A 14,644-nucleotide genomic window follows, 5' to 3' on the forward strand; every position below is an offset into this window, starting at 1 on the left:
TTAGACATTAATGGCTGTGTTTTGAGTTATTTTGAGGGGACAGCAAATTGACACTGTTATACAAGCTGTACACTCACTACTTTACATTGTAGCAAAGTGTCATTTCTTCAGTGTTGTCACACGAAAAGATAAAATATTTACAAAAATGTGAGGGGTGTACTCACTTTTGTGAGATACTGTACATCAAGGATATAATGTGGGAGGATCTGTAAGGCTCTTGGGCTGACAGTTTCAAGGAAGTATTGGTAACAGAAAAAATAGTACTAGAGACCGTAGCAGCTTGTAATCTATTCTTCGTTGTATGAACACAAATGGACCTTATTTATCAAATATTCTGAAGCAGCTTGATGACTAATGGGTTAGTGCCGTAGTCTTGCATCAGCTGTTCCATCTGAATGTAGCTTGTTTTATGTGTGTTGATGTGTGCTTCCTCCAGGTTCTCCAGTTTTCAACCCCAACCTAAAAAACTAGTTAATTGACATCTATCCAAATAGTGTCTTTCTGTTTGACCAGGGTAGGGACATTACACTGTAAGCTCATCTGTAGGTGGTCATTGGCTGCAATAAAGCTCTGTGGAAGTCAAATATGCTATTTATAATATGGACTGTTGGCATTGGTACAGCATCCGAAATGTTTTCTTCCAATGCATGTCTGAATCAGAATAAATGGTGGTGTGGTATATCACAGATGGGTCTTTTTTTCAGATATTGAGATTAGACTGGCTGTTTATTAAAGTAGATCTTTTTTAAAGCTGTACTCCAGGGCACACAGTCGTTCGACCTGCCAACATTTATATCATTCTGTTGTGATTTACAAACCTTGGCTTCAATGAGTTTTTGGATGGAGTGGAGATGGGGTAGGGGTTAGAAGGTGACATGACTATGTCCTGTTTGCAGCTTCCTGTAAGACATGTCCACTTCCAGCCTTGTGCTTGGACAGTGAATCAGCATCATCATGCTACTGATCTGTAGTCCAATGGGGAGGTAAGTGCCACAGAAAGTGGTCAAGCTAAACCAACAATGCAGTATTAAAGTATTGTACCGTGTTAGCCATGGATTAATGCAGAAAGTTTGCTGTTTAAAGTGAGGCCGGTATCGGCTAACTTCTATTTACAATAATCAATAGTGTTCAAAGTATGTCAAGAAAAAAATCTGCATTTAACTCATGTTTGTGTTTCATTGCTTCTCTGGTATGTGGACATTTTTAGGTGAGAATTGTGCCTGGACTTCTTACCTCAAAGTCAATTTCCTCAATAACCCTTCTAAAATCTGATCTCTACCTAAAAGCCAGCTATACACACAAGGATTTCTCTTGTTCAGCCCATGGAGGATTCTAATAATCCTCCAACTATTCTAAACAGTGTAATTGTAGAATTCTCCTCTGCCAGCTGTTGTATTTGGGACAGTCTCAGCAACTGTGGCTATCTGAATATCCAAACAGAAACTACATCTGATTGGATTCAGTTACTTTTCGGTAAACAAATTTCCACCTGGCTACTTTGCATGAAGGCAAGGTAGCCCATAAAGTGAATAGGTATGATCCGCTGTGTGGACTCACCGCCCCCCACAGCCGAGTTTTACAGGTATGCAGGGACAGGCTCACAAGCTCAGAAGCAGAGTTTGTCCACTTGTATCTGTTAAAATTCAGCCGCGGGGGTGTTTGCAGTGTCGATGCACTCTCATTCACTTCTATGGGCTGCCTGCATACAGCTCCGTGGTGGGGAAAAAAGTAAACAAACCGCTCTATCCACTGCAATTGGCTTAGCGCCCGTGTGAATGAACCTTAAAGCCTCGAGAAGGGATCTAAGTTATCCTGATAGCCTAAGTTAGCCATTCAAGCGTATCACTTAATCTCCAAACTTCCAAGCTAAACCAATAAATAGCTGTGACAACTGCCTGACTATAATATGGCAGAAGAGTGGGGCAAAAGTGTGTGCTAATTTCTTTATGTATTCTTGTATAGCCTTCAGCTTCCTCCATCCATTCTAAACCGCATGGATGAATCCCTGCTGCTGGTTATTTTATTTAGCAGTCACTGCTCGAGCAGTTCCTGAATACTTAAGACAGTGCCTACATCTGATTGGATACAAGGATACTGTTCAGCCCTAAATTTCTAACATTTTCTGCTTTTGCTAAGGGGTGGGTTCTGACAGGACCATCCACAGCTTGACTTACAGCCACCTCAGCAGGAATTGGCCCATATTCGATGCATTTACTGCCATGTTAATTCTGGAAACCATAAAATACCACTTAAAGTGGAAAGAAAACCCTTTTTTTTTACAGTTGTACCTACAGGTAAGCCTCTAATGAGGCTTACCTGTAGGTACAGTAAATATCTCCTAAACCTGCATGGTTTAGGAGATATTCACACTGAATGCAGCTGCTGATGTCATCTGTGCATGCGCTCTGAAGGGATGACATACCTGTGCCATCCGTTCAGAGCTCCGTGCCACAGTGCGTGACTCCCCCGCACATACGATGGAGTGACATTGTGGTGTGGGCAGACAGCCGGAAGAAGAGAACCCGGAAGGAAGACTGGGTGAAGATGGAAGCCCTGTCAGCCGCTGCTGGAGGGCTTTTTCTATAAGCTAAGTATTTTTATGCGATGCATACTAGCGCATTATGCAATGGTCCTGCAGGATTTAAAAAAAGTGCGGTTTACTACTGCTTAAAATCTGATACAGGTTTCCGTTCAACTTAAAAAAAAAACTCTCACAGCTCAGTTCCGGAACTGTACGAAAAAGCCAATGTTAGTACAGTGATCTGCTGTGCTATTGTGTTCTGACAGGAAGACGGCTCCCCCGCCAGAACACTCCGGTCATCGCTCTTTGCCATTGGCAGGTACGGCCGGCTTCTCTCGGGCCGGCAGCCATACATGAGCTGAATGTTGAACAGTTTTCATTGAACCGGCTGATTTCGCCTGACATTCGGCCTGTGTGTACTAGGCTTTAAGCCAGAACAGGCACAACAAGTTGCACAATACCACAAGGGAACTCTACACACAAATGTGTCTATCTTCTTAGAAAATTAAAGCGGAGTTCCACCCAAAAATGGAACTTCCGCTTTAGGCATTCTAACCCCATGACATGCCACATTTGGCATGTCATTTTTTGGGGGGGGGGGAGCGGGTACCTAGTTTTGACAGGTACCCGCAGCCACTTCCGCTCGGAGTGTCGCGGCGCCCTGAACGGAAGTTCTCCTCTCCCCCTCCCTCCCTGCAATCTTCTGGGACATGTCAGAGGTCCCAGAAGATTGCCGGCCAATCAAGACGCGCAGCGCGACTCGCGCATGCGCAGTGGGTACCCGGCTGTAAAGCCGCAAACTGTCACAGCCGGGTGCCCACAGCAGTGATGCCGGCGATGAGGGAGAGGATCGAGGCTTCGGGCGGCCGCATCGCTGGACCGTTGGACAGGTGAGTGAAATGGCTGGAACTCCGCTTTAATTACTGTTTTACTGCTGAAGATCTACTCCAACCACCTGACCTGCCCTGGCCTAGATTTACTTTACTGTGTAAAGGCAAACACAGGAAAATCTGGAAAATCCATGGCTGAGATCTCTTGGCTACAACAAGCCAATGAGTGATGGAGTGCAAAAAGTGTTCCGTCCAAAAGCGAAGTTGTGGGATGACTGCAAGCTCCAACATGTGTAATGTAAACTAAAACAATATCACAATGCTAAAGTGAAACTTCATCTATTACACAGATTGGAGCCAATTTAATTTAGATTAAATGTAATTTAGATTCCTGTCTGTTGCTGCTCTGGAGATGCTAAAATCACTTCTTTGCTATAGTTGATGAAAATGGCCAAATGGAAGAGTCTGGAGGTAAAATACATCAGTTTCAAATATAAGATTACAAGTTTCTTCATGCTGTAGCACTCTTGGCATGTTTGCTACAGGCTGGCTGCACTTACCCATCTACATGGCTGTTTTACACATTAGTGACCAAATGGAGTGCAGAGCACTGTCAGGGAAAGAGATGTTTGTAACTTCTCTAGAAAGATATAGAGGTGGGATCTTCAAATAAAAGCAGGAAAGGCATTTTAAAGGCTGCAATTTGATAGAAAGAAGCCCAGAAACACTTCAGAAATGGATATTTGATAACTCGAATCTCAGTTTGAGATGCACATGAACGCTCTACTTTACAGAATAAATGTTTTACCTTAAACCTTTTACCTAATGGAGCAGCAGGGTAACAGGGATGTGGTAGCTTTTCAATACAAAGCATACTCACCGCATTCCCCTCCCCTTTTTTTTGTTTATACAGGGAGTGTTATTGGGCAAAAGTGACTCTGTATTGGCAGTCATTTTAAAGGGAACCAGTCACAAAGCATATATCTCTAAAGTATGCAATTGTCTCTATGAAGAGCACTAAATGTCCTTTCTGTCAGCCACTTTGTTCCCCTGCTAGCAGCAAAATCACTTCTGCCAAGTATTCCTGACACCAAGAGAAAGATGATGACAGGGGAGGAACCTCCATTTGACTTGACAGCTCTGTTCCTCTGTGCTGTGAAGGGGGGTGTGCCCCTTCCCTCCAATCAGCTATCAGAGCTCCCTTCACTGAGCTCTGCAGAGTGTGACTTTAGCTCTCCTCCCCCCCTTTTTTGAACTCTCAGACAAGTTTTAAATATTTAGCACTTTGAACAGCTGTAGAGAAGAGAAGACTTCAGGTAAACATGTACAACTTATGTAGGAGGACTGGTTTAATCTCGGTGTATCCCATGAGGACAAGTCACTTCACCGGATATATGTTAGGGTGTACAGCCACTTTAACTTTTCCCATAAGCCACTGCATCATCTTTTAAAAAATATATATCCACCCAAAAATAAAAGTTTTATTTTATTTTAATCATGTCAAACTACCCAGTGGATTCTCATTCCTCCAAGGATGCCAGCCATGCAAACTCCCCACTGCAAATTAAATGACGGCAGCAGCCATTAGGAAAGGAAACATGGGCATTCATTTGTAAAATATATGCAAATACAGCAGAAAGAACATCCCCCTGTTTCAGGTGGGCAGAGTTGACAACCTTCAGAGATCATACTAACAGATAAAATTATAACCAGCTGATATGGGGTGATTGAGCCCTGCTGAACCCAAGAATTGACAGTTCTAGTCGGTCCTATCCTTGGCTGTACATCAGTAAATAGATTGCCCTTAGTCTCTTCTGTTGTGAACCCACTCTGGAAGTTTTGCAGGAACTTTTAGTTCCACATGTTAAAATTACAGAAGTTCACTTTATTACCATATTCACGTCTAGCCATGTCCAGAGTGGAGTCATCATCAATATATTTTTCCAGTTAAAATAAAAAGTTCTGAGGTGTCTTGTTTTCAGCAGCTAAATATGTATATGTATTATTTAAAAAAATAAAATTATTGCTGTGTACCAAAGGACAACTCCACCAAAAACTAATAAATCACATTTTGGTACGCATGGGTGGCAAAAGACACACTCTGTTGGTGAGGTTTTACTGTAGCAGTTTGACCCTCCACAAACCTTGTCACTTCTATTGACAGATAGCCCTGTGTACTCCCTTGGTGTACCTCCTAACTAATAAGAAAAGCAATAAGACCAAACTGGTCATTATAAGTTGAGAAGTATGACCAAAGCTTTTTTTGGCCATACTTTTCCAATGGATCACAGGAGTACAGTTATTTCTTTACTTCTGTGACCACTAAAGCCTGCTGTCGGCTGATGTCCCTCAGCCAGTCCAGACTCAAGAAAGATCCTAACCATATTATGGGGATCCACCCAGAAGTCTGGACTGGCACCTGGCTCAGCCTCGCAGAAATCTGCTGAAAGCCTGAGCCAGCCCTTCCTACTCTCTCCACAGCCCAGCGCTCCAGTGAGCACTGGAGGCGAGAGCAGAGAACCGCTGAATGACAGTCACAACTCTCTGCTCCAGGTGGAGGGGGGAGAACTGAGTAGTCAGTGATGGTTGATCACTCAGTTCTCACTGCAGAGCCGGCAGGGGACAGATGCAGCATCGGATTAATGCTGCATCCACCTAGAGGAGTATAAACCTTTTATTTTTTAAATCCCGAACTTTTCTTTGAAGACAAATGTATTTTCTACCTTTATCCTTGAATTTCTGTAAGGATGGAAAGGAGAACATGATAAGAAATTTAGAAATTACTGGGATTGAAGTTTTGGGTCATTAGGTCATAAGTCCTTGGATCTAGTGACTGGTAGTACATGGATCACAGTACAAAGAAGTCTCCCTTAGGGGGCTAGGTATAGATGTAGGCATGTGCTCGGCAGAGGTAGGACCAACCTCCCCTTTCTCATGAAAGCTCACTGATGGACTAAAGAGGCCTAAAAGTGGTTCTATATTCTTTTTCAAGTTTTCCTTGCACAGGGAGAAGACTTGTCAATGGAAGAAGGGGGATCAGCTGCTTAATGGGCATTCAGTCTGACTGCACTGCAGAAAAGGTCCCAATCAACTGCTAACTAAAGAGAATAATGGTCTTTAATTATAGTGAAATGAACCCAATGCCCCTCCCCCTTTTCCCGTCTACATTATACCAACAAAACAGATGTATGAACCAAGTACAAATCCTGAAGCCCACTCTTGATGCAGCTTCAAAGTTTCTGATATTTGAGAGCCCATCTCATTGCAGGAACGGATGCAAGGTCAGAGTTGGGGTGCATACAGAGGGACTAAGCTCGCTATATATACAGTAGTCCTACTTGAAACAACAGCCCTTCTTTTTTTTACTGCAAAGTGCTTGGCCCTGCAACCTATACAAAGCTCCTATATTCTAGCTTGTGGAGCACCAATGACATGGAGCGTCTATGGAGGGTGTAAAGTACCACAATCTAGCCTTGTAATGGGTACATTAGTTGGGAATTGTGTAGGGGATCTCTCATCTTTCCCACAATGTCCCTGAAACATACAAAATGTGTGTTTAAAAAAAATACAATATTGACTTATTGGTTTTGAGAGGAGTTTACCTTAAACTATATAAATTAAAACTCAGAAAGAATTACTAAATAAATGACTTTAAGCCCTCATCTGACACTGTAAAATATTGCTCTGTACACAAACCGTCTTTTCTCTTCTGGAACACAAAACAATTCTTCTGCTCAATTTGCATTTCCTCGAATAAAAGGGAGACGGTGACAAAGGTACAATGGAAGCGTAACTGTGCAGGTGATGGCAGCGTTCAGGAGCGCACAGATGTGCAGCCATGCCTCAGAGCTGTGTGCTGTGACAGATGCTACACTCAATCTGGTAATCTTTACCATTCAAGATAATCCGTGAACGCAGTGAGAATCTTCGAAGCATTATGGTGTCATGGTGTCTGTCATGTCAGAACCAAAACATCTGGAAGACTGTACTGAAGCTGGGAGCCACAGACATTTCATCCTTTTCTTTAGCAGCTTAAGAAATAAAGGAAAAAAAAAAAAAAAAACATAATCAAACTTCTCTGTACAGGTATTAAGAAGTTTTAAAATAAAAACTGGCATGCCTCCAGCAAAGTCCTTTTCTCAGAGTAATTCTTGGCGTGGGTCAAAAGCAACAAGACTTAGGAGCCATCTGCCTGCAACGTGGGTGGGGGAGAGTTGTATAAGGACATCATATTCCAGCTTTGTCACTGTAGAATGGAGTGACGTGGAACATATAACAGTGTGTGCAGACGCGGACTGGTTTCATCTGCCCATATCGCGGTAGTGGGGCAGAGTGGGAAGAGCAGCGGGAACAGAAGATCTGGAAGAGAGGAATGAAATGCGTAAGTCAATAAACTGGTCACAATGCAGAACATTGGCTATTCGAAAAATATTGCTGGTAGCAAATAAGAAATGACAATGGGGGAAAGATGGAGCAAAGACCTTAATGTTTGGTAAAGATGGAATTAAAGTGATTGTAAAGCTTAATTAAAAAAAATAAAAATTATTAATAAAATGTTAGATTTGCTTGCTTTTGCAATAGTATTGCACAGAGCATTCCCAGACCGCCTCTTCTGGGGTCCCCAGCTGGTGCTTTTGTCTCGTTCTCTTTGGTGAGTGCCCTCCTAGAAAGCTGCTTCCTATCGGGGCACACATGCGGGCTCAAATTCAAGCAACGCTGCCTGCCTCCATAAACAAAGACAGCTTGGCTCTGCCCAATACCTTTTCACAGAATTTGATTGAGAGCAGCAGGAGCCAGTGGCTCCTACTGCTGCCTCTCTGTCTTTTGAGGAGAAACAGAATGGAGAGAGCCACAGTGCTGGATCGAGATCGGGTAAGTATAAGGTGGGGGGGCTGGGGAATCCTAATAGGAGAAGGTTGTTATTTTTTTTATGCTTTAGAACCTCTTTAAGGTGAACACCCCCAATATGTATAACACTGTTAACCCTTTCACTGATGTATCTCAGCCAGCAGAGGATAAATTTGCAGTAAGCCTTACCTATATACAGTATACTTGAATACAACAATATCTAGGACATGTCACATTTGTGCTGCTGAGTCACAAACTTTGAATTGGTGCAATGCAGGAATGTTTAAGGGCTGATTTACTCAAATAGCATCTACATTTCAGACCACAGATGATGGTTAAAGCATAACTAAAGGCAAAAAGATTAGATCAATTGTCAGGTTTTATGGTTGTCTGTGACCCCCATTAAGGAGATTCACCCTCTCTATTTGTCCTGTTTACCATTATCACTGAAAGTAAAAGAAAATCCCAAATTTTGGATTGTCCCCAGAAAAGTAATAGAGGGTAAATATTCCAGTGGGGACACTAGTTCTGGTGACCTGGGGGGTCCCCAGAAAATTCCCTTAAATTTGCAGGGATTTCTCCTCACGTCCTGTTTGGCTATAGGACAGGAAGTGAAGAGAGATCTCTGCAATGGGACACAGATGAACTGGTCAAGAATATTGAAATACCAAGGAAAGATAGAACCGTTTAGAGCAGGGATATGCAAACTGTGGCCCTCCAGCTGTTGCAGAACTACAAGTCCCATGAAGCATAGCAAGACTCAACATCCCCAAGCATTACACCCAGAGGCATGATGAGACTTGTAGTTTTGTAACTGCTGGAGGGCCACAGTTTGCATATACCTGGTTTAGAGACTCACCAGAAAAAGAAGGATCATGAGCATAGAATAGGGAAAGCAAAGAAGTAACAAAGAGATAAAGAAGACAGTGTGCCAAAATACATAAGGATGAGATTAACCCACCAGGAAGATGTATAGTCAATGGGATAGATGCAGTGGGAAGTAGAATAAACCAGTATATTAACTGGTTTCTCCAACTAATTGTCACCAAAACTGAATCTTATTTGAGGGATAGTAAGCATTTTTTACAACTTTTGCACAATACAGCCGTGGCCAAACATTTTGAGAATGACACACATTTTATTTTTCACAAAGTCTGCTGCTTCAGTGTTTTTGGATCTTTTTGTCAGATTAGTTACTATGGTATACTGAAGTATATTTACAAGTATTTCATAAGTGTCAAAGGCTTTTATTGACAATTACATTAAGTTTATGCAAAGAGTCAATATTTGCAGCGTTGACCCTTCTTTTTCAAGATCTCTGCAATTCAGTGTGGAATGCTGTCAATCAACTTCTGGGCCACATCCTGATTGTTGGCTGCCCATTCTTGCATAATCAATTCTTGGAGTTTGCCAGTATTTATGTTTTTTTTTTTTTTTTTTTCCACCCACCTATTGAGGATTGACCAAAAATTCTTAATGGGATTAAGGTCTGGGGAGTTTCCTGGACATGAACCCAAAATGTTGGTGTTTTGTTCTCCAAGCCAATTCGTTATCACTTTTGCCTTAAAGCGGTTGTAAACCCGAAAACCAAAAAAAAAAAAAAAACCTGCAAGACAAAGGCATAATGAGCTATTATGCATCCCATACTAGCTCATTATGTATTACTTACCTTAGAACGAAGCCCCGACACGGACCCCCGGACATGGCTGCGGGCGCTGCCATGATCCCTCGGCGTCTCTTCCGGGTTCGGCGGCTCCGGCGCTGTGATTGGCCGGAGCCATGATGACGGCAAGCTCCCGGCAAGGAAAGCTGAAGGTCCCCCCCCCCCCCCGGACCTTCAGAGCGCATGCGCCGCTCGCGTGAGCGGCTGCATGCACTGCAAATATCTCCTAAACCGTGCCGGTTTAGGAGATATTAATTGTACCTACAGGTAAGCCTTATTATAGGCTTACCTGTAGGTAAAAGTGTCAAAAAGCGGGATACTACTGCTTTAAGGCAAAGTACTCCATCATACTGGAAACGGCATTGGTCCTCATCAAACTGTTCTTGGATGTTTGGGAGAAGTTCCTCTCTGAGGATATTTTTGTACCATTCTTTATAGTGCTATATTTGGCTAGGGTGGTATAAACAGATAAAATCCCAATAGGTTTATTTTTTGCCACAGCAGACATTGGCTTGCTGTACACAAATATCAAACATGAAGACGCAAAGGAAGTAACTGAACGGGCACTAAGAAGATATGGAAACGTGAAGAGAAACCAGAGGAAGTTCTTAATTGAACACCTAGAATACGCATTAGAGCACAACTATTTCTGGTATAACAAGACATTTAATTACAAGCAAAATAGAGGTATAGCCACAGGTGCCAAGTTCGCACCTAGTTTTGAAAAACGTATTCATGGCTAAGTGGCAAGAAGAGAAAATATACTGTATAAAACCTAGACAAATGAAACCATACGGAAGATTCACACACAATATTGTACTCATATGGGAAGGAGATAAGGAAAGTTTTGAAGAGTTTATGCTACATTTGAATCAAAATAATAAGAACATCAAGCTCACATGAACTGTGAGTAAGAAGGAAATTCAGTTCCTTTATTTAAAGATAATTAAAAAAAAGGGAAAAATATAATATATATATATTTTTTTTTAACAGACTGCAACAGTTACATTACACAAGACAGTTGTCACTAAAATACCTGGTTAGTGAATATTCCTAAGGGGCAGTTTATGAGGCTTAAGGAGGAACTGCACAAAAGAAGATGACTTTTTGAAAGCAGACCAAAAAAGAAAATTTATACATAAAAGGATAAGTAAGAAGGGTTCATACAAGAAACAAGTACAAAAAGTAAAAATATGGAGAGAAATTAGCTTAAAGAAAAAAAGTAAAGGAGGAGATAAATATGATATACCCATAGTATTGGAGTATAATGGCCAACATAAAAAATGAGAAAGTATTGTAAAAAAAAAAAAAAAATTTGCCTATCCTGAAATCTGACAGACCTTTGGGAGAAATTACTGAAAAAAACCTAAATTTATATATTAAAAAAGCCTCAAACTTTAGAAACAAATAGTAAAAAAAAATTGGGTTTTTTAACGGACACAGCACCCACCCCTATGTGGAGTTATAATTCTCCTGACACTGCTTGTTACAAAACCGAGTGGCTATAGCATGAAGAGGGAGTTTATCCCCTGGGACTGCCCATGGGTGTAGCCAGAAGTTTTTTCTGCTTAGTGCCCTACTCCTGCAGGGGGGCAGCATAACCCAGTGGTCAAGAATGACAGCCATGTCTGTCAATGAACATCAGTGAAATGGATTTTACGGTAAGTCAAAACTCCAATTTTTCTCTTTCGTTCATTGACAGACACAGCAGCTCCGGTCATTCTTGACTATTGGGACGCCCCAAAGCAGTGTTAAACATGAGGAGTGGGAAACAGCAAAAGAATTCCCAAGGCTAAACAGTAGCCAACCAGGCAACAGGGGCACAACCAAAACCACTGGAGTCCACCTGAAAAACACAACCTCAAGAGGATCAGGTCCTCTTAAAAAACAGCATGCAAAAATTGCGCCAAAGGAAGCATCCGCAGATGCCAAAACATCCACTTTATAAAACATAAAAAAGTGTGCACAGACGACCAGGTGGCCGTCTTGCAAACCTGAGGAAGGAAAGCCCAGGAGGCACTAAGCACCCTAGTAGAGTGTGCCTTGACAGGGAAAGGAGGAACCTGACCCCTGATGGAATAGGCCTGAACCACCATCTGTCTGATCCATCTGGAAATGATTGCAGAGGAAGAGGACAACCCTTTGCGAGGTCCATCCATGAGCACAACGAGAGAGTATGACTTCTTTGAAAGACTCCGTAGTTGCCAGGTACACCCTAATAGCCCGGGCCACATCCAAGGCATGCAAGGCAATTTTCTTTGGATGTTTAAGCATGGGACACAGGGGAGGCAACACAATGTCCTAATCAAATTAAAGTCAGAGACTATCTTAGGAAGGAATGACGGACAGGGGCAAAGCACCACCTTGTCCTTGTGAATCACCAGATAAGTTGAACGACAGGGTAACGCCGCCAGTTCCGACACCCTGTATGCAAAGGTGATAGCCACCAAAAATGCCACCTTCTGGGACAGCGTAAGCAGGTGAATCTTCTGAATATTTTCAAAGGGAGGCTTCTGTAGAACTGAAAGCACCAAATAAGATCCCAAGGCAGCAAGGGAGACCGTGCTGGAAGAACCAAACGCCGGACACTCTGAAGAAAAGTACACACCAGGGAGTGTGCGGCCAAAGGTTGTTGGAAAAAGACCGCCAAGACCGATACCTGGCCCTTGATAGTACACAAGGTTAAGATTCGAGCCACCGAGAGAGAGGATGAACACCAAGAGACTCACACCACGCAATGTACTTCTTCCACGGACAATGGTACATTTTCCTAGAAGTAGATTTCCTAGCTTAAAAATGTAGGAATCACCGACTTGATCCTGCGTAGGAGTCTTGGCAGAAGCTTGAGAGGAGGGAAAGCGTAGATCAGACGATACTGACCCAGCGGGGCCACCGGCACGACTGTGGCATCTGCCAGTGGACCCCCTAGACCCAGCCACAAACCTCTGCACCTTTCTGTTGAGCTGAAATGCCAACAGATCAATTTTGGGGGTGCCCCAATGGAGACACAGCTGATGACACACCTCCAGGTGAAGGGACCACTCCCCTTGGTCCAACGCGTTCCGACTGATGTAATCCACCTGCTAATTTTCCACCCCGAGAATGTGTACAGCAGAGATGACTGGAATGAACCATTCTGCCCACCTTAGAATGCCGGCTACCTCCAAAGCCGCCAGGGCACTTTGTGCCTCTTTGGTGATTGACATAAGCCACGGCCGTGGCATTGTCCGATCGAATGTGCACTGGGCATCTCTGAAGACGATCAGTCCAATGATCCAGAAACAGTCTGATTGCTCAGAGTTCCAAGACATTGGTCAGTAGTCTGGACTCTTCCAGTGTCCAGATCCCCTGAGGGGAATGCTTGCCAAGGACGCCTCCCCCGCCGGACAGGCTGGCATTCATGTGGACCACTGTCCAATAAAAGGGGAGGAAGGATTTTCCAAGCTGAAGCGCCGGAGAGGGAAACCACCATATCAGGGACTCCTTTGTTCCCCGACTCAGCCGGATCTGATTGTCCAGAGACTGCGGAGTCTTGTCCCACTTGGAGAGAATCTCCCTTTGCAGGGACATCGTATGGAACTGTGCAAACGAACTGCCTCGAACGAAGATACCATCAGGCCTAGCACTCGCATGCAAGTCCGGAGGGATGACCATTTGTTGGACAGCAGGAGGCAAATTACTGCCTGCAATTTCTGGAGTTTGTCCAGAGGAAGGAGCACTCTGGCTATGGCTGATTCCAAAATCAGGCCCAAATAGTCCAGCTTTGTGGACGGAACTAGGGAAGACCTCTGAAAATTCAGAATCCAGTCGAGAGTCAAGTCAAGATCGTATCGTGATCTCTAGGTTCTCCACCAGATTGAAGTGAAGATAGACATCCTTGATATCAATAGAGGCAAGGAAATCCCCCTGACGCAGGGATGCCACCACCGCTCGAATGGACTCCATTCTGAAATTCTGTACCCGCATAAAGAGGTTTAGCACCTTGAGGTCCAGGATTGGACGCAGTTTGCATTCCCTCCTGGGGAATGAACAAGATTGAGTAAAAACCCTGAAAACGTTCTGAAATCAGAACCGGGACAATCACCCATTGAAGGAACAAGTTTTGTACCGCCCCAAACAAACTCTGTAACGGGTCTGAGGAGAGACGCAGGTTGGAAGGAAAAAACCTTGCCGGGGGACAAGAGCAAAAAAGTATCACAAACTCCTTTAGAATTTCCTCCAATCATATTTTCTTTTCATTCTACCACTGGAGGAGAGAAAACAAAATGCCCAATGTGGTTGGCTGCCAGGGACAGCCATTATCATACATGAAGCATAGCATGACTTGGTGTTGCCATTATGGACCATACATGTTCAGCTACAAATCCGCAGAGCTCTGATGGCCCACATCCATTGCAGACCTATGCATTACAAACAGCGGCTGGCGCCTTTCTGATGACCTTGCAGCAACTGGGATTGTACAAGCACAGAATAAAAATGTGAATAATGAGATGTAGCAACATGATTCAACATCTTTACATTAAATTTCTATCAAATTACCCTTTGTTTTACATGCAGTGACGTCTCACCGGGGACCTGGTAATTGTTTCATGATTCACTACGGCTTTAATGTCTGGAAAATATATGCGGAAGTGCAGTGAAGGTGGCAGGAGAGCGGGTGTGATTTATACAAGATTATTACACAGGCCCGCTGTCATTTTCTGCAGCACAACTACTTCATGACAGGAGCAGCAAATGAGCTGTACTGCCCAGAGCCCACTGAATGTTTAAAGGGCTACTCCA

At 43.3% G+C, this 14,644-nt stretch overlaps 1 protein-coding gene across 2 annotated transcripts in view; it reads right to left on the reverse strand.

The window, feature by feature from the left end:
* Positions 1-6,908: 6,908 nt before the first annotated feature.
* ZFYVE28 (zinc finger FYVE-type containing 28) overlaps positions 6,909-14,644 on the reverse strand; it is a 393,202-nt gene continuing 385,466 nt past the window's right edge. For both annotated transcript variants that reach the window (XM_082244014.1, XM_082244013.1), the window contains exon 14: positions 6,909-7,710. In XM_082244014.1, coding sequence (XP_082100140.1) covers positions 7,579-7,710 — 132 coding nt within the window. In that variant the 3' untranslated portion in view covers positions 6,909-7,578. The remainder of the gene's footprint in view (positions 7,711-14,644) is intronic.

This window comes from Pelophylax lessonae, assembly GCF_965119305.1.
Source record: "Pelophylax lessonae genome assembly, chromosome: 1".
Classification (NCBI taxonomy): domain Eukaryota; kingdom Metazoa; phylum Chordata; class Amphibia; order Anura; family Ranidae; genus Pelophylax; species Pelophylax lessonae.